We start from the raw sequence: 21,155 nt of genomic DNA on the forward strand, positions 1-21,155 counted from the left end.
GTGCTCACAGTTCTCTTACGTGTGCAGCCTGTGGACGGGTCTCTCCATGTCAACGGTGTAAAGTCTCAGTTCTTGCTCAGCTTCTGTACATTTTTACCCAGAACTACGTGAGGGAATGAGTTTTATAAACTGGAGACGCAGCGTAAAGAAAAAAGACTCAAACAAGTAAGTACTTGACTACCATTAAAATCAGCACTGGAAACAGTTTTGTGCTATACTTGTTCATAATATTTCAATCAGACACCACCTTAAATTTAAACCATGTTGGCCCTTTATTCTTTCTTTGTTTCGTTTTTATTTATCTTTTTGTTTATTTTGTAGGTGGTTTAAATTAAATAAAGTACGTGCCTTTGTGGCCAGGACAGGCTATTTCTGTGCAGCCTGTTTGACAACATCATGGCTCTTATGGGTCAACAAGTTTATAATGTGCTTGTAATAACAGGACCCACACGCCTCATGATGCATTGGTCATCAGGGCATTATGGCCCATCACCTCCTTTCCCACCTTTAATAATATTCCTATTATTTCATGTTCTTATTTATTTATTCATTTTTACTTGATTTATATTTTTTACAACCAAAATACACAAATGTTAATGTCAGCTGCCTGTTGCCTCTACCATTTTCTTCAAACCTCCACGGGGCGCGTCTTTTGTCTTTACATTCACTTGTCACAATGACCTCTGACCCCTTATTAGGAATGCTGGAGACACTCAAGACATCTCAAATGGCCCTGACTCCCCAAGCGGGTATGAACATTGCCCTGTACCTCTGTACAGAGAAAACTGAATTGTTCTATTATTTATTACATCCTTGTGACACCTTCACAAGCTCGTGTCATGTGACTTCTGTTCTCTCTTACCTTCGGGTTCAGGTTGTCAGTTATAAACACTCCAGATCTGGATCCCATCGTCACAGACTTCAGGTACATGTTTTTTGTATGTCATTTCTCATACAAGCAATATGAATGTTATCACTGGGAGTCTCCGCTATGTATTGTGCATGTTTGTATGGCTCTCACGATCATGTTCGTCAAACAATAGCTGTTCTTTCAGCTGTCTCCTGAGATAGGTCTTTTATTTAAACAGTTCCATATTTTGTTTCTGTATTTCAGGTTACACCTCCCGGATAACCAGGATGCTCTGGTATCAACCAATACAGTCAATGGGTAAGACACTGTTCCCTCACTATGCACACTAACTTTGAGATTTTTGAGGGGCATTTAAGCCATTATTTGCCCACATTTGATTTGATTGGCACTAATAAGTCTTGGTTTTGAAACATCCCTATTGAATTTTGGAATTGGCTTGTGTATCGACTTGTGGAAAGGCTATGTCAATATGGCGCTGTTGTATTTGTTAACGTGGCAGAAGCCAGATTGATATGTGCAGCACTGTGTGGCTCTACACATTATCAAACAAGATAAATGAATACTCAGAGCTGATTGGGTGCAGCGTCACAACAGGGAAATGCACAGACATGTGCTGTTTTAACAAAAACAAAACCACATTTCTGCAGAAATTGGTTTATTCTGCCATGGCCATGTTTGTTTTGGTTCATTTGGGCGCTTCGCCTTAACCTTCTGGCCCAAACCACAATGCTTCTCTGTCATTGGTCAGTCGCTCTCACCCACTGGTGGTTCAGACCTAAACACAGCAGCAGCAGGAGCTGTTCAATATGAACATACTCTTCCTGTGTAATGCATTTGTAAATCCCATAATTGCATTGTCTAAAAAATAAATGAGATACAGTGGCATTATTGTACGTGTAAAGGTCTGGATCAAAAGAAAAAACAGATCTGCCTCATGTCCATAGAGATGCATCTGTAAAAACAATGTAAGTAAAGTAAACAAAAGATCTGTGGAAAAACGTGATAAGCTCCCGTCACTGCTGTTAAATACATTTATCTCAGTATAATATCAGAAAACTTCTGAATAAGCTCTGAGGTTAATATTTAAATAATTTAACAGTAGGAAAACTCTAGAATCCCTGAGCTCTAATGTTAGAGTCCACTTACTCCTGAGACGCAGCTCTGATGATTAAAAGTCTTACAAAGTCTAGGGTTGTTTTAAGTTGCACATGTGCCAGTGTAAGGTAATCGTTTTAAAAGTATAGGCAAGGCAAGTTTATTTGTAGAGCACATTTCATACACAAGGCAATTCAAAGTGCTTCACACAGCAGGAAAAATGCATTCAAATCACAAAGAAATTACAGAAACAGAAATACAATAAAATTAACTAAATTAAAAATTATCAATCCAACTGATTTTCTAAACTAATAAAATCACAAACAAAAGAGAAGAGTGCAAAGAAAAAATTGTTTCAGTCATATGCGCAGCTAAACAAAACTGTTTTTAGCTTAGATCTGAACATTGTCAGAGTAGAAGCCTGTCTCACATCTTCAGGAAGACTGTTCCAGATTTTAGCTGCATAAAACTGAAACGCAGATTCCCCATGTTTTGTCCTGACTCTGGGCACCAGCAGGAGGCCGGTCCCTGAGATCCTCAGAGTCCGAGATGGTTCATATGTCACTAACATATCCAAAATGTACTTTGGTGCTAGGCCATGGAGAGACTTGTACACAAGCAGAGCTGCTTTAAAGTCTATTCTCTGAGCCACAGGGAGCCAGTGCAGAGACCTGAGAACAGGACTAATGTGATCATACTTCCTGGTTCTAGTCAGGACCCGAGAGGCAGCGTTCTGGATGTACTGCAGCTATTTTACAACTCGTTTGGACAGGCCGATGAACAGGCCGTTACAGTAGTCTAATCTACTGGAGACAAACGCATGGATAAGTCTCTCTAAATCTGGTTTTGACACTATATTTTTGATTTTGGCAATGTTTTTAGATGGTAAAAAGCTGCTGATGTTATTGATTTGACGTGGCTATTAAAGTTCAAGTCTGAGTCCATTATTACCCCCAGATTTCTAACTTGGTTTGTAGGTTTTAGAGCAAAACTCTGGAGGTGACCGCTAACACTTTCTCTTTGTTTCTGTGGGCCAAAAACGATTATTTCAGTCTTGTCTGAGTTCAGCTGGAGAAAGTTGTTTTGCATCCACAAACTGATCTGTTGGATGCAGTGACAGAGTGAATCTACTGGTCCATAGTCACCTGCCGATAGTGAAACATAGATCTGAGTGTCGTCTGCATAATTGTGATAGGACACATTTTCACTGCGTATCAACTGACCCAACGGCAGCATGTAGAGGTTGAACAGAAGGGGACCCAGGACTGACCCTTGGGGCACTCCACAGGTCAGGGTCATGTGGTCTGAGACACAGCTACCAATTTCAACAAAGTACTTCCTGTCTTCCAGATAGGACCTTAACCAGTTTAGGGCAATGCCAGTGATGCCGACCCAGTCCTCTAGTCTCTGTAAGAGGATCCCATGATCGACAGTGTCAAAAGCAGCACTCAGATCTAACAGAATTAAGACTGAGGCTTTGCCCGTTTCAGTGTTCAGGCGGATGTCATTTGTCACCTTGACAAGAGCAGTCTCAGTGCTGTGATGAGGTCTAAAACCTGACTGAAAAACATCAAATGAGTTGTTTATTAAGAGGAAATCTGTGAGCTGTTGGTAAACAACCTTTTCAAGGACTTTGCCCCAAAATGGCAGATTAGAGATAATACAAGGTAATTACTCAGTACTGCGGCATCAAGACTGCTCTTCTTTAGGAGAGGCTTTATGACCGCAGTTTTCAAAGACATTGGGAATGTTCCAGATTGAAGCGACATGTTAACTATGTGAGTGAGTGGTGCTAACAAACTGTTCAGCACAGACTTTAGAAATCTGGTGGGTAACACATCAAGGCAGCATGTAGATGAACTCAGACTGGTGATGATCTCATGGACAGTTTTGTCAGTTACTGGTGCAAAGTGAGTTAGCTCTAAGTGTCTTGGTGGTTTTAGGGTAATTTTTTGCATTGTGGGATTTATAGCATTTTTAATGCCCTGAACTTTGTCATTAAAGAATAATGCAAACTCATTACACTTGGATGTGGAAATGAGTTCTAACGGCAGCTGAGCTGGAGGGTTTGTTAATCTGTTTACTGTGGCAAACAGGACACGCGAGTTGTTACTGCAGCTTCCAATTATTTCAGAAAAATATCTTTCCCTAGTTCTACATAAGATTAGGTTGTACATGTTCAGCTTTTCTTTGTAAATCTCTTTTTGAACCTGGAGCATTGACTTGCGCCATTTCCGTTCGGCCCTGCGGCACTCCCTTTTCTGTGCCCTGACCGAATCATCAATTCTCCACGGCGCCTTCTGCTTATTTTTAACCATTTTAGCCTTTATAGGGGCGATGGTGTCCAGAACATTCAAAACACTAGATGTAACAGAGTTCAACAAATCATTTACATTAGAACATGAGACATTTTCAAAGTTTATCATTTCCATAAACAGTGCACCTGTGCCATCACTTATGTGTCTCCTCTGAACAACTGCAGGACCAACCGGAGGTTGGGGAGAAACAGACAGGTCAAAGAAGACACAGAAATGATCAGACAGAGCAACATCGATCACATTAACATTTGAAATATTTACCCCCTTTGTAATTATGAGATCTAGAGTGTGTCCTTTGCTGTGGGTGGGGCCTCTCACATGCTGAGTAAGACTGAAGGTTTCAAGGACAGCATCAAGCTCTTTAGCATTTCTGTCACAAATATTATTAACATGCACATTGAAATCACCTGTAATGACCAAACCATCAAAGTCTGTGCATATGACTGAAAGCATCTCAGTAAAATCATCAATAAAACTTTGGCAGTGCTGGGGAGGCTTGTATAAAACAATGAAGAGAATGGATGGAGACCGTTTTAGCTCCATTTTAAAGGATACATACTCAAATGATGAAAACACCCTAAAAAGACAACCTGCGGGTAATTATTTCATCTCTAAAGACAGCACAGACTCCACCCCCTTTTTTGTTTTCTCGTGTTTCAGATTCAAACTTAAAGTTGGGTGGAGCAGATTCTATCAGAACTACATTTCCTGTGTTTTTGTCAAGCCATGTTTCAGTTAAAAACATAAAATCAAGATTATGAGAAGAAATAAAATTATTAATTAAGAGAGATTTGTTACATAAGGATCTGACATTTAGCACAGCAAGTTTCAGACTAGTTTCAGTGGGACTGGGCTTTATCTTTTCACAGGGAATATGAATCACATTTCTCAGATTGGGCCTGGCTCGCATTTTGTTTTTCCATCTGTGTGATGATGTGACTACAGAAATAGCACTAGGGGGGGCTCTTTTTACATAGGGCCCCGGGTTGGTTTGATTTTTAATGTGACAATAAGTCCCGGCAACGCTGAGACCCAGTGCATCCTATATGACTCAAGACTTCTACAGTGTTTGAAACTGAAAAAAGAATGGTGCCAATGTCCTGTGTGTGTGTGTGTGTGTGTGTGTTTGTGTGAGTTTGTGTGTGTGTGTGTGTGTGTGTTTGTGTGAGTGTGTTTGTGTGTGTGTGTGTGTGTTTGTGTGTGTGTGTGTGTGTGTTTGTGTGTGTGTGTGTGTGTGTTTGTGTGAGTGTGTTTGTGTGTGTGTGTGTGTGTGTGTTTGTGTGAGTGTGTTTGTGTGTGTGTGTTTGTTTGTGTGTGTGTGTGTGTGTTTGTGTGAGTGTGTTTGTGTGTGTGTGTTTGTTTGTGTGTTTGTTTGTTTGTGTGAGTGTGTTTGTTTGTGTGAGTGTGTGTGTGTGAGTGTGTGTGTGTGTGAGTGTGTGTGTGTGTGTGTTTGTGTGTGTGTGTGTTTGTTTGTGTGTTTGTGTGTGTGTGTCTGTGTGTGTTTGTGTGTGTGTGTGGTCTGTGTGTGTGTGTGTGTGTTTGTGTGTGTGTGTGTGTGTGTGTGTGCGTGCGTGTGTGTGTGTGTGTATGTGTGTGTTTGTGTGTGTGTGTGTGTGTGTGTGTTTGTGTGTGTATGTGTGTGTGTGTGTTTGTGTGTGTGTGTTTGTGTGTGTGTGGTGTGTGTCTGTGTATGTGTGTGTGTGTGTGGTGTGTGTGTGTTTGTTTGTTTGTGTGAGTGTGTTTGTGTGAGTGTGTGTGTGTGTGTGTGAGTGTGTGTTTGTGTGAGTGTGTTTGTGTGTGTGTGTTTGTGTGAGTGTGTTTGTGTGTGTGTGTTTGTTTGTTTGTGTGAGTGTGTTTGTTTGTGTGAGTGTGTGTGTGTGTGTGAGTGTGTGTTTGTGTGTGTGTGTTTGTGTGTGTGTGTTTGTTTGTGTGTGTGTGTCTGTGTGTGTTTGTGTGTGTGTGTGTATGTGTGTGTGTGTGTGTTTTTTTGTGTGTGTGTGTGTGTGTGTGTGTGTGTGTGTGTGCGTGCGTGCGTGTGTGTGTGTATGTGTGTGTGTGTGTGTGTGTGTGTGTGGTGTGTGTCTGTGTGTGTGTATGTGTGTGTGTGTCTGTGTGTGTGTATGTGTGTGTGTGTGTATGTGTGTGTGTGTGTGTGTGTGTGTGTGTGTGTGGTGTGTGTCTGTGTGTGTGTATGTGTGTGTGTGTCTGTGTGTGTGTGTGGTGTGTGCGTGCGTGCGTGCGTGTGTGTGTGTGTGTGTTAATTACAAAATACCAGAAATAACATTTAACATTCCCAAAACCATTTTAAGAAATGTATTAACCTATAGTTTAATATAAAAACTGCCTCTCAAATAGTTGGATATACTAAAGAGAGTTGCTGTATCTGAACAAAATTATCCTCAACAAGGACAGCAGTGTGTTTAATTTGATTATGCTTCTCCTCCCACTGTGTCGCACACAAAAATGTCTTTACAAATACAAGAGTTTGACGCTTCCGTTCACTACACACTGACTCTAAGATTTAACTTAAATATGTAGTCTGTCCTGTTCCAAGCAAGTTACACAGTTTACTTAAGTCTTTAAGATATGGTCACGTGATACCAGCACTGTAACACACAGCGTCAGAGACAAACAAACAAACAAACAAACAAACAAACATCTATCACTTATCATAAAACTGTCTAGGTTATAAAGAATTGCATGTTCTAGTACATGTTATACATGCATCTCCTAAACATCTTCGTTTATCAAAAATACATATTTTTCTTATTACAGGTATTTAATATTACTAACTATAAGTAGTTCATTATTTTATATTTGTTATTTGTTACCAGCGATATTGATCTAAATGGTAGTGACCTAGATGAAACAGGTTAATTAACTTCCTGTTCAAAACTAGCTCCGCCTCTTCAGCCTTTCACTGTAGAAGCAGTGGATTTTCATTCATGTTGTTTTTTTTTTACATTTATGTCTCCATTTTTAACGCTACATGTATGACCCAGAGTCTGAATGTTTTAAATAATTGGAAGTAATTACTGAGAAGTGGGCGGAGATGAGGGGTAGGTGAAAACCTTAAATTTTCCAAGCACTCAAGCTTCAAATGCAGAACCGTACAGGATGACTCATATATATATCAAACATCCAACAATCAGCGAGCTAATGATGAGTGAGCACCATTATAACATCAGCTTAGAAAAGTAGATTTGACTCATAACCTCCAACTCAAGATTAATTTACTCATTTCTTATATATCTGCATTTACTTTTTGGTATTTGGTTTGTCAAACACATACAAAGAAAGAGCCCGATACTCGATACTGATGTTTTACCACAATGATGACACATTTTATCAGACGTTTTCAGCACAATACAATGCTACTTTCTTTACGTTACGTCTGGTCTGGTGCTTGTTCTGATAAAGCTAAAGAAGTTTCGGTGCGCGGTACAGAGTGGATAAGGTATAATGCTATCTCTGCCAGATCCCTGCTGCAGTGCATCGCCTCTGGCACTGCAGCGCATTACTAATCATCCCCCATCTGCAACCTCCATGCAACCAAAACATGTCAAGGACAAGAAGTACACGACAAATACATCTTTCACAGAGCTATTTTAGTCTTATTCAACCTCAAGTCACACGAGAGTAGTAAGATTTAAACCCCGCCTGTCACTTTTTGGGAGGCGGACTTGGGTTTATGATTTGAGGGACTGATGATCGGAAGAGGTGGTGCGTGTTTCCCCACCCGTGTGTGATAGTCATCCCGATCTTATTAAAGGCACACTGTATCTGCTACTGCCTCCTCCTCCTCCTTCTCTCTCTCTTTCTCTCCGTCTCCCTCGCTTCTGCTCCTGCTCGTGTTGTCGCCGCTTCATAGAAAGAGCTCCGGACCGTTTCACTGCGTTGCTGAAAAGAAAGGCTGCGCAGCACAAATTAACTTCTGCTATTTTCTCCCTATCTCTTCTGTTTCTCCGTGTCACGCTTTGCTCACCGCCACAGTAGCCAGATGAAAATGTCAGGAGAGGAAGAGACTCCAACCAATGGGTATGACACTGAACTGTATGTCTACTGTATGTGTGCCATTGTCGGGGGTGGAAAGTAACTCATTTCAAATCCTCATGTTAGGGTAATTGCGCATTTTTTGGGGTAATTGTACTTTTTGGAGTGGATAAACATGTGCATTGTGATTTGTTACATTTAAAATCATAGGAATCCCATTGCACTGCTGCCTCGTCGTCGTCTCTGCTTCTTTCTACACTAACAAACACACTTAACAGCTCTGCACTGCCAAAGGCTCAGAAAATACACTGTTTGTGGTTTGAAATAACGCAACTTAGCCTTCTACAGTCTATTTAAAATCATGTTTTGTGTAAAAGACTGATCTAAATGGTACTAAAAGTTAAAAAAGTACATTGAGTAGTATTTTTCATGCATACTTTGAGCAATTTTTGCAGCAGCACTTGTACTTGTAATTGAGAAGCTACTTGGATGGGTGGATTACACAGACAGCTTTATAGTATCTGTACTTTTTACTCAAGTACACATTTTCATTACCTCCTGGGCATTGTTTTTTCTCCTGCATGCAGCGTGTATTTGGGAGTCACAGGTACTGACTTGCTGTCTCCCAAGGCATGTGGATTAACTTGTTCAGGTTCATTATAAACACTTTTTAGAGCTGAATCTTACGTCATTCACTAAAAGCTGTGTAAGGAAGACTGTGTAAACTATTGCTTCGTCACTCGTGATTCCCACAGTGCTCCACATATCAATGCTGCTTGTGTGCATTTTGCTTGAGTGAGAATGATCCTCTCTGACATTACACTTTGGACTTGCTAACTTTAAATTAAATTAAATAACATTGACAATGTGTGGTATGTGCACACTGACCATAACAGACTACCACCATTGTTGTATTTTCATTCCCTTTCATTATAATGTACAATTAAACACAGTTCTCTTCTTCTGAACTGGACAAAAGTCGTTCTGGGTTAGATACTTTTGAGACTATTATCTAGTGCTTTTGTGTATGACCAGAGACTTCTATGTTATATCAAAAGGCTTTTATTTTTCTGCATTACTAAATATTGTAGGGTTAGATAAGTTTATAATGAGACAATGATGTGGTTAAGTAATTCACAATTGCTTATTATAGGCCAGTTGATCATTTGTTAATAAGTTGGTTCATTGAATCCTAGACTGTCTCCATAGCCACTGGGGCCCTGCAGCTGCTCATGTGACTTGACACGGCAACATCCTTGAAATCAATGACATAAACTGTTTTACTCAGTGTTTTACTAGGTCTGAACTGAGAGGGTTCAGCATAAATTTGTTGTATCATGACTTTTACCAATCACACACAGCTTGAAGCCTGAATTGTCTCTTCGCTAAGTGAACTGACAGTGGCCTGTTGTTATCAGGAAGCACAACTCACTGCAGGTCATATGGTGAACACAGCGGTCACCTGCATGTCATTAGTGTGTGTGTGTGTGTGTGCGTGTGCGTGTGCGTGTGTGTATGTGTATCAAATGTCAAGTGAATGCCGCACAGTGGATTTGTCATCACAAGGAGTGAGTTTTAGTGACTTTGCCTGAGGAAATTAATGTTCTCCTTAGGGTGCTTGTGCTTAGAACTGGACTGACACATGTGCCCTGTTAATGCAATGGTGACGCCATCATTACTTATTACAAATGCTCTATGCTGTAGGAGGATAAAGAACAAATCATTTTCCATCCATCCACTTCCCTATGACGCACACCTTTTCCAGCTCCTCTGGGGGATCCTGAGACGTTCCCAGGCCACAGAGAGACATTGTCCCTCCAGCGTGTCCTGGGTCTTCCCTGGGGCCTGAAACACTTCCCCGGGGAGGCGTCCAGGAGTCACCCGGAACAGAGGCCCCTAGTCACCTCAGCTGGCTCCTCTCGACTTGGAAGAGCAGCGGCTCTACTCCGAGCTCCTCCTGTGTGACAGAGCTCCTCACCCTGTCTCTAAGGGAGCACCCAGCCACCCTGCGGCGGAAACTCATTTCGACCGCTTGTATCCGCCATCTTGTCATTACTGTCATTACCACAAGCTCACTCACCATAAGTGAGGGTAGATTGACCAGTAAATTGAGAGCCTTGCCTTCGACTCCTCTCCTTCTTTCTTAGAGGTGACATCCTGTGGTCTGCAAACCGAACACCCTCTGCTCTGACCCCTGACTGCAACACAGTTCCTACTCCGGTCATACTGGGACTGGACAGCCCTGAGCACCCCATATTCACAGAGCACCCCCCAAAGGACAGCATGAGGGACACGGTTGAAGGTCTTCTCCTGCTCCACAAAGCACATATGGACTGGCGGGGCAAACTCCCATAAATCCTCGGGCACCCGATGGAGAGTAAAGAGCTGGTCCAGGGTTCCACGACCAGGATTAAAACCACTACTCCTCTTGAATCCGGGGTTCAACTGTCGGTTGAATTCTCTTCTCCAGTACCTGGAATAGACCTTATCAGGGAGGCTGAGGAGTGTGATCCCTCTGTAGTTAGAACACACCCTCCCCCCTTCTTAGACAGAGGGACCACCACCACAGCTAGTGCTGTCAGTTTGTATCTATTGTAGTATAAAGTCTGGATCATTGGATGCAGCTTACTTGTACTACGCAAACAGCAGCTTATTCTTGGTAGTGATGCGTAGCATGTGAGAAAGTTACCGACCTGTTACGTTCTTCTGTATCCAGGTGCTCGCGGTCGGACCTATCGCTGGCACTGGAGGACTGCATGGCAGCCTTGGATCTCTTCCTCAGAAATGAGTTTGAGGAGGCCCAGGCACGGCTCCGATCCAGGTACCAATGAATGAAGCCATCTGTTTCCACGCATTAAAGCAAAAAATAAATACATACACACAAGTTTTTCCTTTTATTTATTTATTTTAATTATTTTTCAGCTGCAGGACTAACACTATGGTCACACTTTTCCTATAGTTTGGTAAACATACTGTCGTCTCAAGTTACTTATTTTTATTTTAAACACAGATTTAATGATTATACTGCTGCTTGTGAGCATTGTGTCGTGTATCTCAAGATAGAGCTGTATAAATTGGCTTTGGATGTGCTTGAAGTGGATATTTACTCCATGTATTTCGACAATGACATGTACAGTACACACACTGCAGATTGTAGTGTTTCCTCATATCGATAGCCTAAAGCTTTACACTATGATGTAAAAAACTGTGAGCTATGCTTCCTTTGCTGGAGCTTGAATAACTGTGCGTCACGTTGTGCTGGACAAATCTGAGCAAGCCTTTTCACTTTGCAGAATCTTATTGAAACTATGCCACAGCGAATGTGTGCTGTAATCAAAGCTAAAGGGCGGTCCAAAGAAACATTAAAGCGTGTGACCTTTTTTTCTTTCCTTTCCTTTTGGACAGACAGTGTATACGTTAAGTAATCCTCCATTGCTATTGTAATAAGAGTATTATATGAAGCCTTTTCCTTTTGAGACATTTGTGGTATTTCAGTATCGTGACAACACTATTAAGTGTAGATTTATTTACAGGTGACACAAATTAAGATTGTTTGCATTAAATATTTGTTTCTGATTATGACTCCCTGTCCACATCAGTATTTATGTATATGTTTATTTTCCTTTTGTGTTTCCTTGAGTGCAGATGAAAGGTGACGACTAGGTGTGTTTAAATATGTGTGTTTAGCTCCACCCCTGCATCATGGAAAATTATGAGGAAAATTCCCTCACGACCACACTGATTTCAGAGAGAGTGGAATGCTAATATATATTTATTATGCGTGCAGTCAGTGTCCAGACACCTAACCCAAAGGATAGACAGGCTAATCTGTATTAACTTCCACGCGCCTGTGTTGCTGTAGGAATTAAAGGCAATTTGTTATGTTGTAAAACATTACCACATTTGATGCAGTTTTCTGTATGCACAACAACGTCTGTGTCTGATTTCTCTAAAAATAGCATGAAGCCTTAATAATGTTGTGTAACCAGAAGAACATGTTTCTGAGTTTTGAGAGCAAGTGAGACTCTGTGTTTGAAACATTCAGAAAAACACTTATTGACCACACCTACATTAGTCAACTACAGCAGAGTGCTTTTTCTCTTTCATATTCACAGTCACACCTACCGGTAATCTTACTGTAAAGGTCAATTGGTATTCCGTCAAAGTTTACAAGTATTGTATTTCTGAGACATGTCTTTAGTAATACTAAATGTTGTTTTCTTTTGTGTAGAACCAAGGACAGCATGTATCATGCTCTGACCTATGCCACAATCCTAGAAATGCAAGCCATGATGACATTTGAACCTGAACACATCCAAATAGCGGGAAACACCATGAAGGAGGCTCAGGCTATCTGCCAACGGTGAGACATCCAAAGCATTTCTGTCACTGTGCCCTAGTTTTCCAATGATAAAACATTATACTTAATGAAATACTATGTATGATGTATGATTATATGTATTATTATACCACAACCAGAGTAATAATGTACAATGGCCATTATAATGTGAATTCACAGACAAAAAAAACAATTAAATCCCTTCTGTTCAGGATTATATATATGGGCTTGTTTTGTCTCACAAAACCTGGAGCAAAGCCACTTTTCTAATCTACATAGGCTTTTAAACAAAAGTGTCATAAAACATTACTAGGTCTATACTTTTGCTACAGCTTTATTTCGACTGTATAAAAGTAACTGCTTGAATTAATTATGTGCAGAATAATTATAATTTGAAGTTTTACAATAATTGAGCCGTTCAAAATAATTTTAATTAGAAATTATTTGCCAAATGATAGTTATAATTCTGTCAGATGGAATACTGAAAACAGCTAATCCAGTAATTTAATGTACACTCAGCTATTTGTCAGTAGCACTGTCCAGAAGTCATTAGTCGTGGATGCTTTTACATCATTTATGTCTTCTAGGCAGCGCAAAAAGTCAAGTTTTTCTAAGACCTTCACAGAGGGTAAGTAAAGGTATCTTATTACTATCACTATGTATCAATGTTGAGTGAAAAGCAGAGTCTTTGTGAGGTAAGTAAGTAACTATGACAGTATCATTTTATCATAGAGGAACTCCATGCTGAGGTTTGCTATGCAGAATGTCTCCTCCAGAGGGCAGCACTCACCTTTCTTCAGGTCAGAAACAATTCACAGCTTTCACCAGTGACAAACACACATGGAAGTAGTAATATTCATCATTCATATTTCAGGATGAAAATATGATAAGTTTTATTAAAGGTGGGATTAAAGTGAGAAACAGCTACCAGACATACAAGTAAGCCTGACCCGTTCATGTAAAGTATTTTCTGACTTTCTTGACAGAGTTTGATATTAATTTGTTTTTTGTCACAGGGAGCTTCATTCAGTCCTTCAATCCACTGGATACACTCAAGCAGAAAACCACGGCCATTTTGAGGGTGGTGTTAAACTTGGTGTTGGGGCATTTAACTTGGTAAGTAATACCAGTATATTTTTTTCTAGAATCTATTGTACAAATAATAGATATTAGAGTAGAAATTGAACTTCTTTTACCTTATTTTCAATACTATTATGAATGGACGCATGTTGTTTTACATTTGGGTAATACATACTATACTAAAAGTTATGTAAATATACTGCACATATGTATATATATATATCAGTGCCAAGGTAGCACAATGACAAAATGTGACATAGCACTTGCTCAATAAAGTTGCCTAAATGCTCCCAGAGATTTGACTGTTAATTATTTAGTATTTCTACGAGTATAATTACTGTAGTGTTATTCATGTCTCCCTCTTATGAAAGAAGGAAACATTCAAAGTTGATATTGATTAAAGATTTGGATCAAGATTTCAAACATGCCACACAGAATGAATGTGGGTGTGTTTATTTAGGATATTTTAAGAGTTATGTAGGCAATTACTAATTCTCAAATCAAATTAAAATGAATGAGTGAATGTCTGCGTGGTACAAACAGAAGCGGGAGGGTTCAGTCGTGGGGTCCCAAGAACTCTGGGGTTGGACTGTGCAGTAGGTTTAGATTAGTTGACGCCTTGAATATTGTCTTTCAACCTATAACACGTCATGACACGTGCTAGTGTGTGTCAGCTGACAGAGAGGTCTGGGTCTGGAAATTCCCCAACCATCCAGGCATTGTTTTTGCATTAACTAGGCCTACATGGTTTCACAGGTTGAAATGTTCACAATATTAATAAAACAGTTAAAGGAACATGCAGAACAACAATAACATTTTGCACAGTAAATGCATCATGTTGACAATGTCTTCAATCAGATGATTGTTTAATAATAATAATTAAGTGTTTAGCTAAGTTTTAGCTTTCGCCTTGGAATAGGAAATGGCTCTTGAGTGTTCATTTTAATCCCATTTAATTTTAGGAAAAGTTTATTCCAACTTGCAAGGCTTGTCTTTGCTTATTTTAGAGCAGTGTAGATCCAAATTTGGGAAAAGGGAAGAGAAACACTGCTCCAGTCCTGTTAAAGTACTGAGGTCAGATGCAGCTCGCTTACAGTTATAAAGGTTATGATGGACTCAATCTTTGAATCTGAGCTTGTTTCTGTTTATCTCATATGAATTTTCAGTTTGAATGTGTCTCACTTTTCCTCCAGATGATTTCTATGTTACCAACACGGACGCTAAAGCTTTTGGAGTTTGTTGGATTTTCAGGTAACAAGGTAAGAGGGAAATATGGCAACAGAAAAATGTGATTTTAATGCTCACATACTAGTAAAGACAGTATTCAGTAAACCTTTGATCCTGATGCTTAATGACTCTGCCTTGTTGTCAGTGTTTTGAAGTATGACAAAATGCTAATTATGTGTAACTGTATCCAGCACAGTTAATCTTTCATTTAGTGGTATTCAGAATATAGTCTTTTTCTTCAAATCAGATGAATGCATTACAGCGCTTTTTGTACAATTTAGGCTTTGAAGTGCGTGGAATTAATGAGGAAAATGGAAAACACTGCTCTAATGGTGAATTGTTACAGCAGTTTCCTGTAAACAATGATCAAGTAAAGAGTAACCAGGCAATAACTTGAAGCAGAAACAGAGTCTCTCGGTCTCTCTCAAAAGGTGGAAGTTTATTCACGTGCACAGTGGATAAACACCCTCTCTCTCCCTAAGACAAGTTCGTTCTGTCCCTACCTAACTTTACAATTTACAAAGTACACCTTTTATAGGTGGTAACAAACATAACATAATCACAACCCAAATCAGCTCAAAAAGAGATAGACCAGACTATCACGTCTGTGACAGTTCCAGCCATCTCTTCAGAGGTTTAATCAAAGACCATTTCCACACCGAATCCGGTCCTGACGCATTAATTGATGATTAAGAGGCGCCGGACAGTAGATATTCAGTATAATCAGGACCTCATATTCTTATCCCATCTGCACACAGGAGAACAACAAAGATATTAATTCCGTGACATGTCATGGCCTAAAACAACATTAGAATGACATGACATGACCCATTTTCTGCCATTACAAATGCATGTGTGATTTTTGTGTGTAATAAATCCATAACTACTGGTGAAACAAACAAAAGCATAATCATTAGTCAAACTATAATGCAAATCAACATAAAAGTATTCAGAAGACGTTACTCTGATGGGACCATGTAATTGAATATGTAACAAAATACATTTTAACTGTTTAAGGTCCTCTTTTTTTACCCATCCTTGCCTAGTGTCTTTAATGGTAATTTTCCACATTAAAATGAAAGAATCTTGCAGGAAAGCAATGTACGCACAGGAACAGCTAATTTACCTATAAAATATTCATTTATTTGATATCAATATAATGCTTGAACTCAAATGGCTCTAATCAAGACTCGGCTCATTTTGAATAGGGAAAGTAGAAGAACACTGAGATACCAAGAAACCCAGTCATATATTGTTAGAAAGACTTTTTTGGGAAACAGAGAGTGCTTGAGTGAAAGTATGTTTTTCTAGTTCTTATTTGTTTGGGACAAATCTAGACCAACCAACCCCTGACTGAACACCCATAGCCTAAATACAGGCAAGAAATAAATAAATGAATGTGTTTCTGTGCAAATATTTTAAATGTATTACCCTGTATTGTTTGGGTTGTACTGTGCCATGAAATTATTGCAATAAAAAAGTTTTGTGAAAAATTTAGCTTTCCAACAATATATGGCATGTCTTTGTAGCTGTAAAATATGTTCTAATATGGGTGGATTTTGTGACTATGCAAGATTAAAACTTACAACTTTTTAGTAGTAAGTTTTTTACTTTTTAGTGCAATGTTATACTCATGCTGGAGTTGGGTCTTGTTGTCTTACAAATGTACTGTGTTCATGCAGGATTTTGGTCTCCAACAACTTCAGGAAGGCTCTTCAGAAAGCACGCTCAGGTCTTTCTTATGCAACATGCTGCTGCTCTGCTATCACACATTTATGAGCTTTATATTAGGTGGGAAAAGTCACATGCACTCAATATACAGCCTGTCACAACGGTTTATATCATGATCCTTTTTCAGGAACTGGAGAAGGGGATGTTGCGGATGCAGAAAAACTGTTACAACCATATCTTGAAAAATATCCAAAGGTTGTATGCATTTTATATAATGCAATGTTTTAATATGACTGAGATTTAGGTCTAGACATTTATTTCACATTAAAAAATAACATGTGCTTTTCATAGGGTTCGATATTTCTGTTTTTTGCTGGGCGGATAGAGGAGATTAAAGGCAACTTGGATGCTGTAAGTATAAATAACCATATTCTTATAAAATACATTTATGGATGTTTTTTGTTTTGTTTTTTATCTCAGGCTATAAAGCGTTTTGAGGAGTGTTGCGAAGCACAGCAGGAATGGAAGCAGTTTCACCACATGTGCTACTGGGAGCTCATGTGGTGCTTTACATACAAGAGGCACTGGAAGATGGCTTATTTCTACGCGGACCTGCTCAGTAAAGAAAACTGTTGGTCCAAGGTGAGTCAAGTTAGGTCAACACTCACCTCCAAACCGGGTGGCAACATTTAGTACCGGTAATAATGGGAGTGTAGTTGTGCAGTGTGGTATGGTGGGAGGGAAACCTAATCCATTATTACTAATCCATAATAGCACACAGAAAGAGACATTTACAATTTAAAATTCAGAATGCCTAAAAATGTTATCCTGCCTTCTATTTTTAAATGTCACGTTTTTATACAACTCATGTGGCTCCAGGGGAAAAAATGGGACATTCTTAATTAATTAAATAAGTGGGATGAGGGGCAGGGACCTAAATGTCCGTGCAGGACAACCAAGGGACAGGTGATCACCCTATCTCCTAATGTGAACTTATTTTTCTTTTACCTTCCTCAGGCCACCTATGCCTACATGAAAGGGGCCTACCTCAGTATGCTGAGCGAGGATGATTGCCTCACTTTTGGGGAGACTGAAAAGACTTTATTCAGGTAAGAATATTATAGAACAATCACAGTCGCCACAATAATTAGTTTGCTACTAACTTTACACTACCTAATTTCTCTGAATATAATCTGTCTTACAACACGTGCGCATGGTTAAATTAAATATTGATATCATTATTTAATATTGAAATTTTAGGCAAGTTCCAAATTTGAAGCAAAAAATTGCTGGAAAGTCATTACCAACAGAGAAGTTTGCCATTAGGAAAGCTCGTCGTTACCTTGCAGAATCCCCTATTCCTCTTCCTGCTGCACCACTGGTCAGTACAATATATGTTCTGTCTGATTATTTATGTCATATGATATTTGGTTTTGGTTTTGGTTTATCTGCACATGTACTGCATGTGGATTCATTCTCCATTTATATTTTGTAAATGTATTTTTGGTTAATGGATGCTTATAGGAGATGATGTACATCTGGAATGGCTACACAGTCATTGGAAAACAAAAGGACTTGACTGAAGGAATGTTGAAAACACTTAATGAGGCACAAGCTAAACTTGAAAGCAGCCCAAGTGAGCACAATTACACAGAACATATTTACACAAATACTGTATTTGAATAATTGTATTCAAATTTAATCACATTTTTAAAAACAGAAACTGAGTTCTCTATAGATGATCAGTGTTTACTAAGCCTCCTGAAAGGATTGTGTCTGAAGCACCTGGGTCATCAGGAAGAAGCGGAACATTACTTTACCCTTGTCCTCTGCAAGTAAGCCACTTCCTGTTTCGTTAGAAAGAAGTGTTACAAACATCTGCAATGTTGAAACGGTTCATATCATTACGTAGTTTTGCCTTGTGAGATCTTGAGTTTGTAGCTTTCATTTTTTTTCATATCTTTGTTTATTTTGTCTGTTGTTTTTTGCAGTGAGACTCAAATAAAGTATGACCACTACCTTGTTCCAAATGCCCTGTTGGAGCATGGTCTGCTGTGTTTACAACAAGGCAGAAACAACGAAGCTGTCAAACTCTTAGAAGCTGCAAAGTAAGCGCTACGTTTGTTTGTTTGTTTGTTTGTTTGTTTGTTTGTTTTTGTGTTGATAAAAAGTGTATTGATTATGTGTGATTTTTATTATGGTTTCTGTTCCAGGCAAAATTACAAAAACTACTCAATGGAGTCACGGACACACTTCCGTATTCAAGCTGCTTTGCAAAAAGCAAGGGGCATTATGGAGAATGGAACCCATGAGCCATGTAGCCCTTAAAAAACAGTGCGGGTGCTCTAGAGCAGAAATTGACCTCTAAAGTATCTACTTCATACACAGAGACTTTAGGAGGAGGAAATATGTCAAGCCTGATCTGTAATTAGCAAAGCTCTATGTAGCTTTGATGGATCTACAGCACATTGCCACACTTTGTTCTGATAACAAACTCCACTCATTCATGTTATGGTATAGATCAGTGGTTTCCAACCATGTTCCATTAGTCACCCTTTTGTACCAGTGGTTAAGTAGATAACTTAAAACATCTTTGTCTCCCTAGCAGAGAAACTATCGTATTCCAAATACAGCTTTAGATCAATATTAATAGTTAACAATTACAGTGTATATTAACAATAAATAATCTGGAGTAGTACACCAAACCTTTACAGTGAGCAAATGGAAATGTGGAATAAATTAATGAACAAGAAAACAATTTAGTTCCACTTTAAATTCCACATTCTTCATTAAAGTTTTAGCAGACTAGTTTGGACCTATTTTAATTGTATTTTTTTTACCAGGAACAAACTTTAGGGGGTTAAACCCATTGGTTGGCAATCATTGATATACACATATACATGTATTCAAATGTCATCTGTTACCAGGTTTAATTGTGCAGGCAGAAACATCAGTAATGTAATCTTATGTAGTCTAGCCCAACCAAAACTATGTTGGAATAGTGGACTCTATTCATTTAAATTAGGATTAATTTAAAGTTAAGATTACATGAGGAAAAGGAATGGAAAATGCACGTATGATCATGTTGACATAGTTTACATATGTTACTTATTGATAAGAACACATTTTGTTTATTAAACATAGTTACAAATTATTATTATTATTTTCCTTTGGAAGATTCCTCAGAACACAAATTTGTTTTGTGCAGTTCTTTGTTTATCAGCGTACTAGTCAAACTCTTCCAGTAGTGAGAGTTGTGCTTTACATTATGTATATACTATAAATTGCACTTTTATGAAGTTGTCCTGTTTTAAGAGGACAGAAGATTGTGTCTTTCAGAAAGGCAGTCCACCCTTTTTCTCCTTATGGTTTGTGGGAAACTCTGCAACAGGACTTCAGCTTCAGCAATCAGGCCATTCACAGTCAACAGCTTCAATCTTTGGTCTTGTCGGATGCTGATTGGAAACAAGTATTTGATGACAACTACAAGTGACTCTTGAATGATCTGTGTATGGATATTTACTCACGTTTTAGCCAAAATGTAATTCATATTTGAGGAAGTATTGTGTCAAATGTCTTTGTCACTAAATTAGTCGCTGGTATTTCAGTTTGCAAAATGACTGTACCAAACCATCTCTAAATGCACATCACTTATTTTCATGTTTTCTTCAAACCTCCAACCAGTTAAATATAGTGGCATTCTAGATGCTAATGGTTTGTGCTCTGTATATTTACTGTGTTCTCCCAATGAGCAGAATGGCATGCAGGTTAGATTACACTTTTCACTTAAACTAAAAAGTGAAGATTAAAATTTTACCAAAGATTTGCCTATTTTTCCAGTTCAACCTAGCAACCATACTAACATATCCATGACACAATAGATATGATTTGACAATTAATATCTGATAAAAACACACTTATTTGGGTATTTTTTTGTTTAAAACTGTCAGAATGTGTCTGTTGTGTGTAAATTGTCCCTGTAATTTCGATATAATGTTCATTATTGATGACACAAAGGGATTCTGTTGAACTCAACATTTCTTCCTGTAATCCTTTTATTTTTTCAAATTTTCTTCACAAACAGCAACTTGACTGATGTAAAACGATGATAAATACAGGAACTATTCCACCAAACTTTAAAAAAAAAATACAAACATGAAAACTTATGCACTGGTATGTGTTTATAATCCGTTTAAGAAGTATAATACGAAAAGAATACAAACCAATGTCAAGCAATAGGTGTCCATTGTTGTATTATATTGACGATTGTGTCCTTTTGTTCATTGAACACTAAGTACAACATAGATTAATTCAAATCGAATTGAATGAGGCACATAACTGCACTGTACCCTTTTCACGGAATTGGCACGTAAGGAAAAGTGCAAGAGCAAAGCTTAATTTTAATAGCTTTCTCTGTGTGTTTACGTTTTTAGCAAACAAAACGTCAGCGGGAATGTGATTGGCTGAGAACAAGCACTTCCTTGATTTTGCAGGCGCTGATTGGTCCCTGTTGTGGCGGGGCGGGTCTCCGTGTCGCTACATCGCCACCTTTGTGGTAGCT

The 21,155-nt window shown here is 38.8% G+C and overlaps 1 protein-coding gene across 1 annotated transcript; it reads left to right on the plus strand.

Annotated features, from left to right (window-relative positions):
- Nucleotides 1-103: 103 nt before the first annotated feature.
- On the plus strand, nucleotides 104-19,646 carry ttc39a (tetratricopeptide repeat domain 39A). The gene is made up of 21 exons (XM_072438606.1): nucleotides 104-165; nucleotides 699-749; nucleotides 875-925; nucleotides 1,115-1,168; nucleotides 10,994-11,098; nucleotides 12,509-12,640; nucleotides 13,204-13,244; nucleotides 13,349-13,416; nucleotides 13,491-13,555; nucleotides 13,633-13,732; nucleotides 14,890-14,955; nucleotides 16,606-16,714; nucleotides 16,782-16,849; nucleotides 16,946-17,005; nucleotides 17,075-17,236; nucleotides 17,612-17,703; nucleotides 17,855-17,975; nucleotides 18,119-18,230; nucleotides 18,315-18,429; nucleotides 18,586-18,702; nucleotides 18,808-19,646. The coding sequence occupies exons 1-21, from the start codon at nucleotides 116-118 to the stop codon at nucleotides 18,920-18,922; spliced, it is 1,854 nt and encodes a 617-aa protein (XP_072294707.1). The 5' UTR covers nucleotides 104-115; the 3' UTR covers nucleotides 18,923-19,646.
- The last annotated feature ends 1,509 nt before the right edge of the window (nucleotides 19,647-21,155 follow it).

Source organism: Eucyclogobius newberryi, unplaced genomic scaffold, assembly GCF_026437365.1.
Source record: "Eucyclogobius newberryi isolate DKJ021-1_F unplaced genomic scaffold, fEucNew1.0.hap1 SCAF_9, whole genome shotgun sequence".
NCBI classification, from domain to species: domain Eukaryota; kingdom Metazoa; phylum Chordata; class Actinopteri; order Gobiiformes; family Gobiidae; genus Eucyclogobius; species Eucyclogobius newberryi.

Coding starts and splice junctions, on each gene's coding strand:
- ttc39a (XM_072438606.1), top strand. CDS start 116: ATGAGTTTTATAAACTGGAGACGCAGCGTAAAGAAAAAAGACTCAAAC. Junction 1,169..10,993: donor TCAACCAATACAGTCAATGG/GTAAGACACTGT, acceptor TTCTGTATCCAG/GTGCTCGCGGTCGGACCTAT. Junction 16,850..16,945: donor ATCTTGAAAAATATCCAAAG/GTTGTATGCATT, acceptor TGCTTTTCATAG/GGTTCGATATTTCTGTTTTT.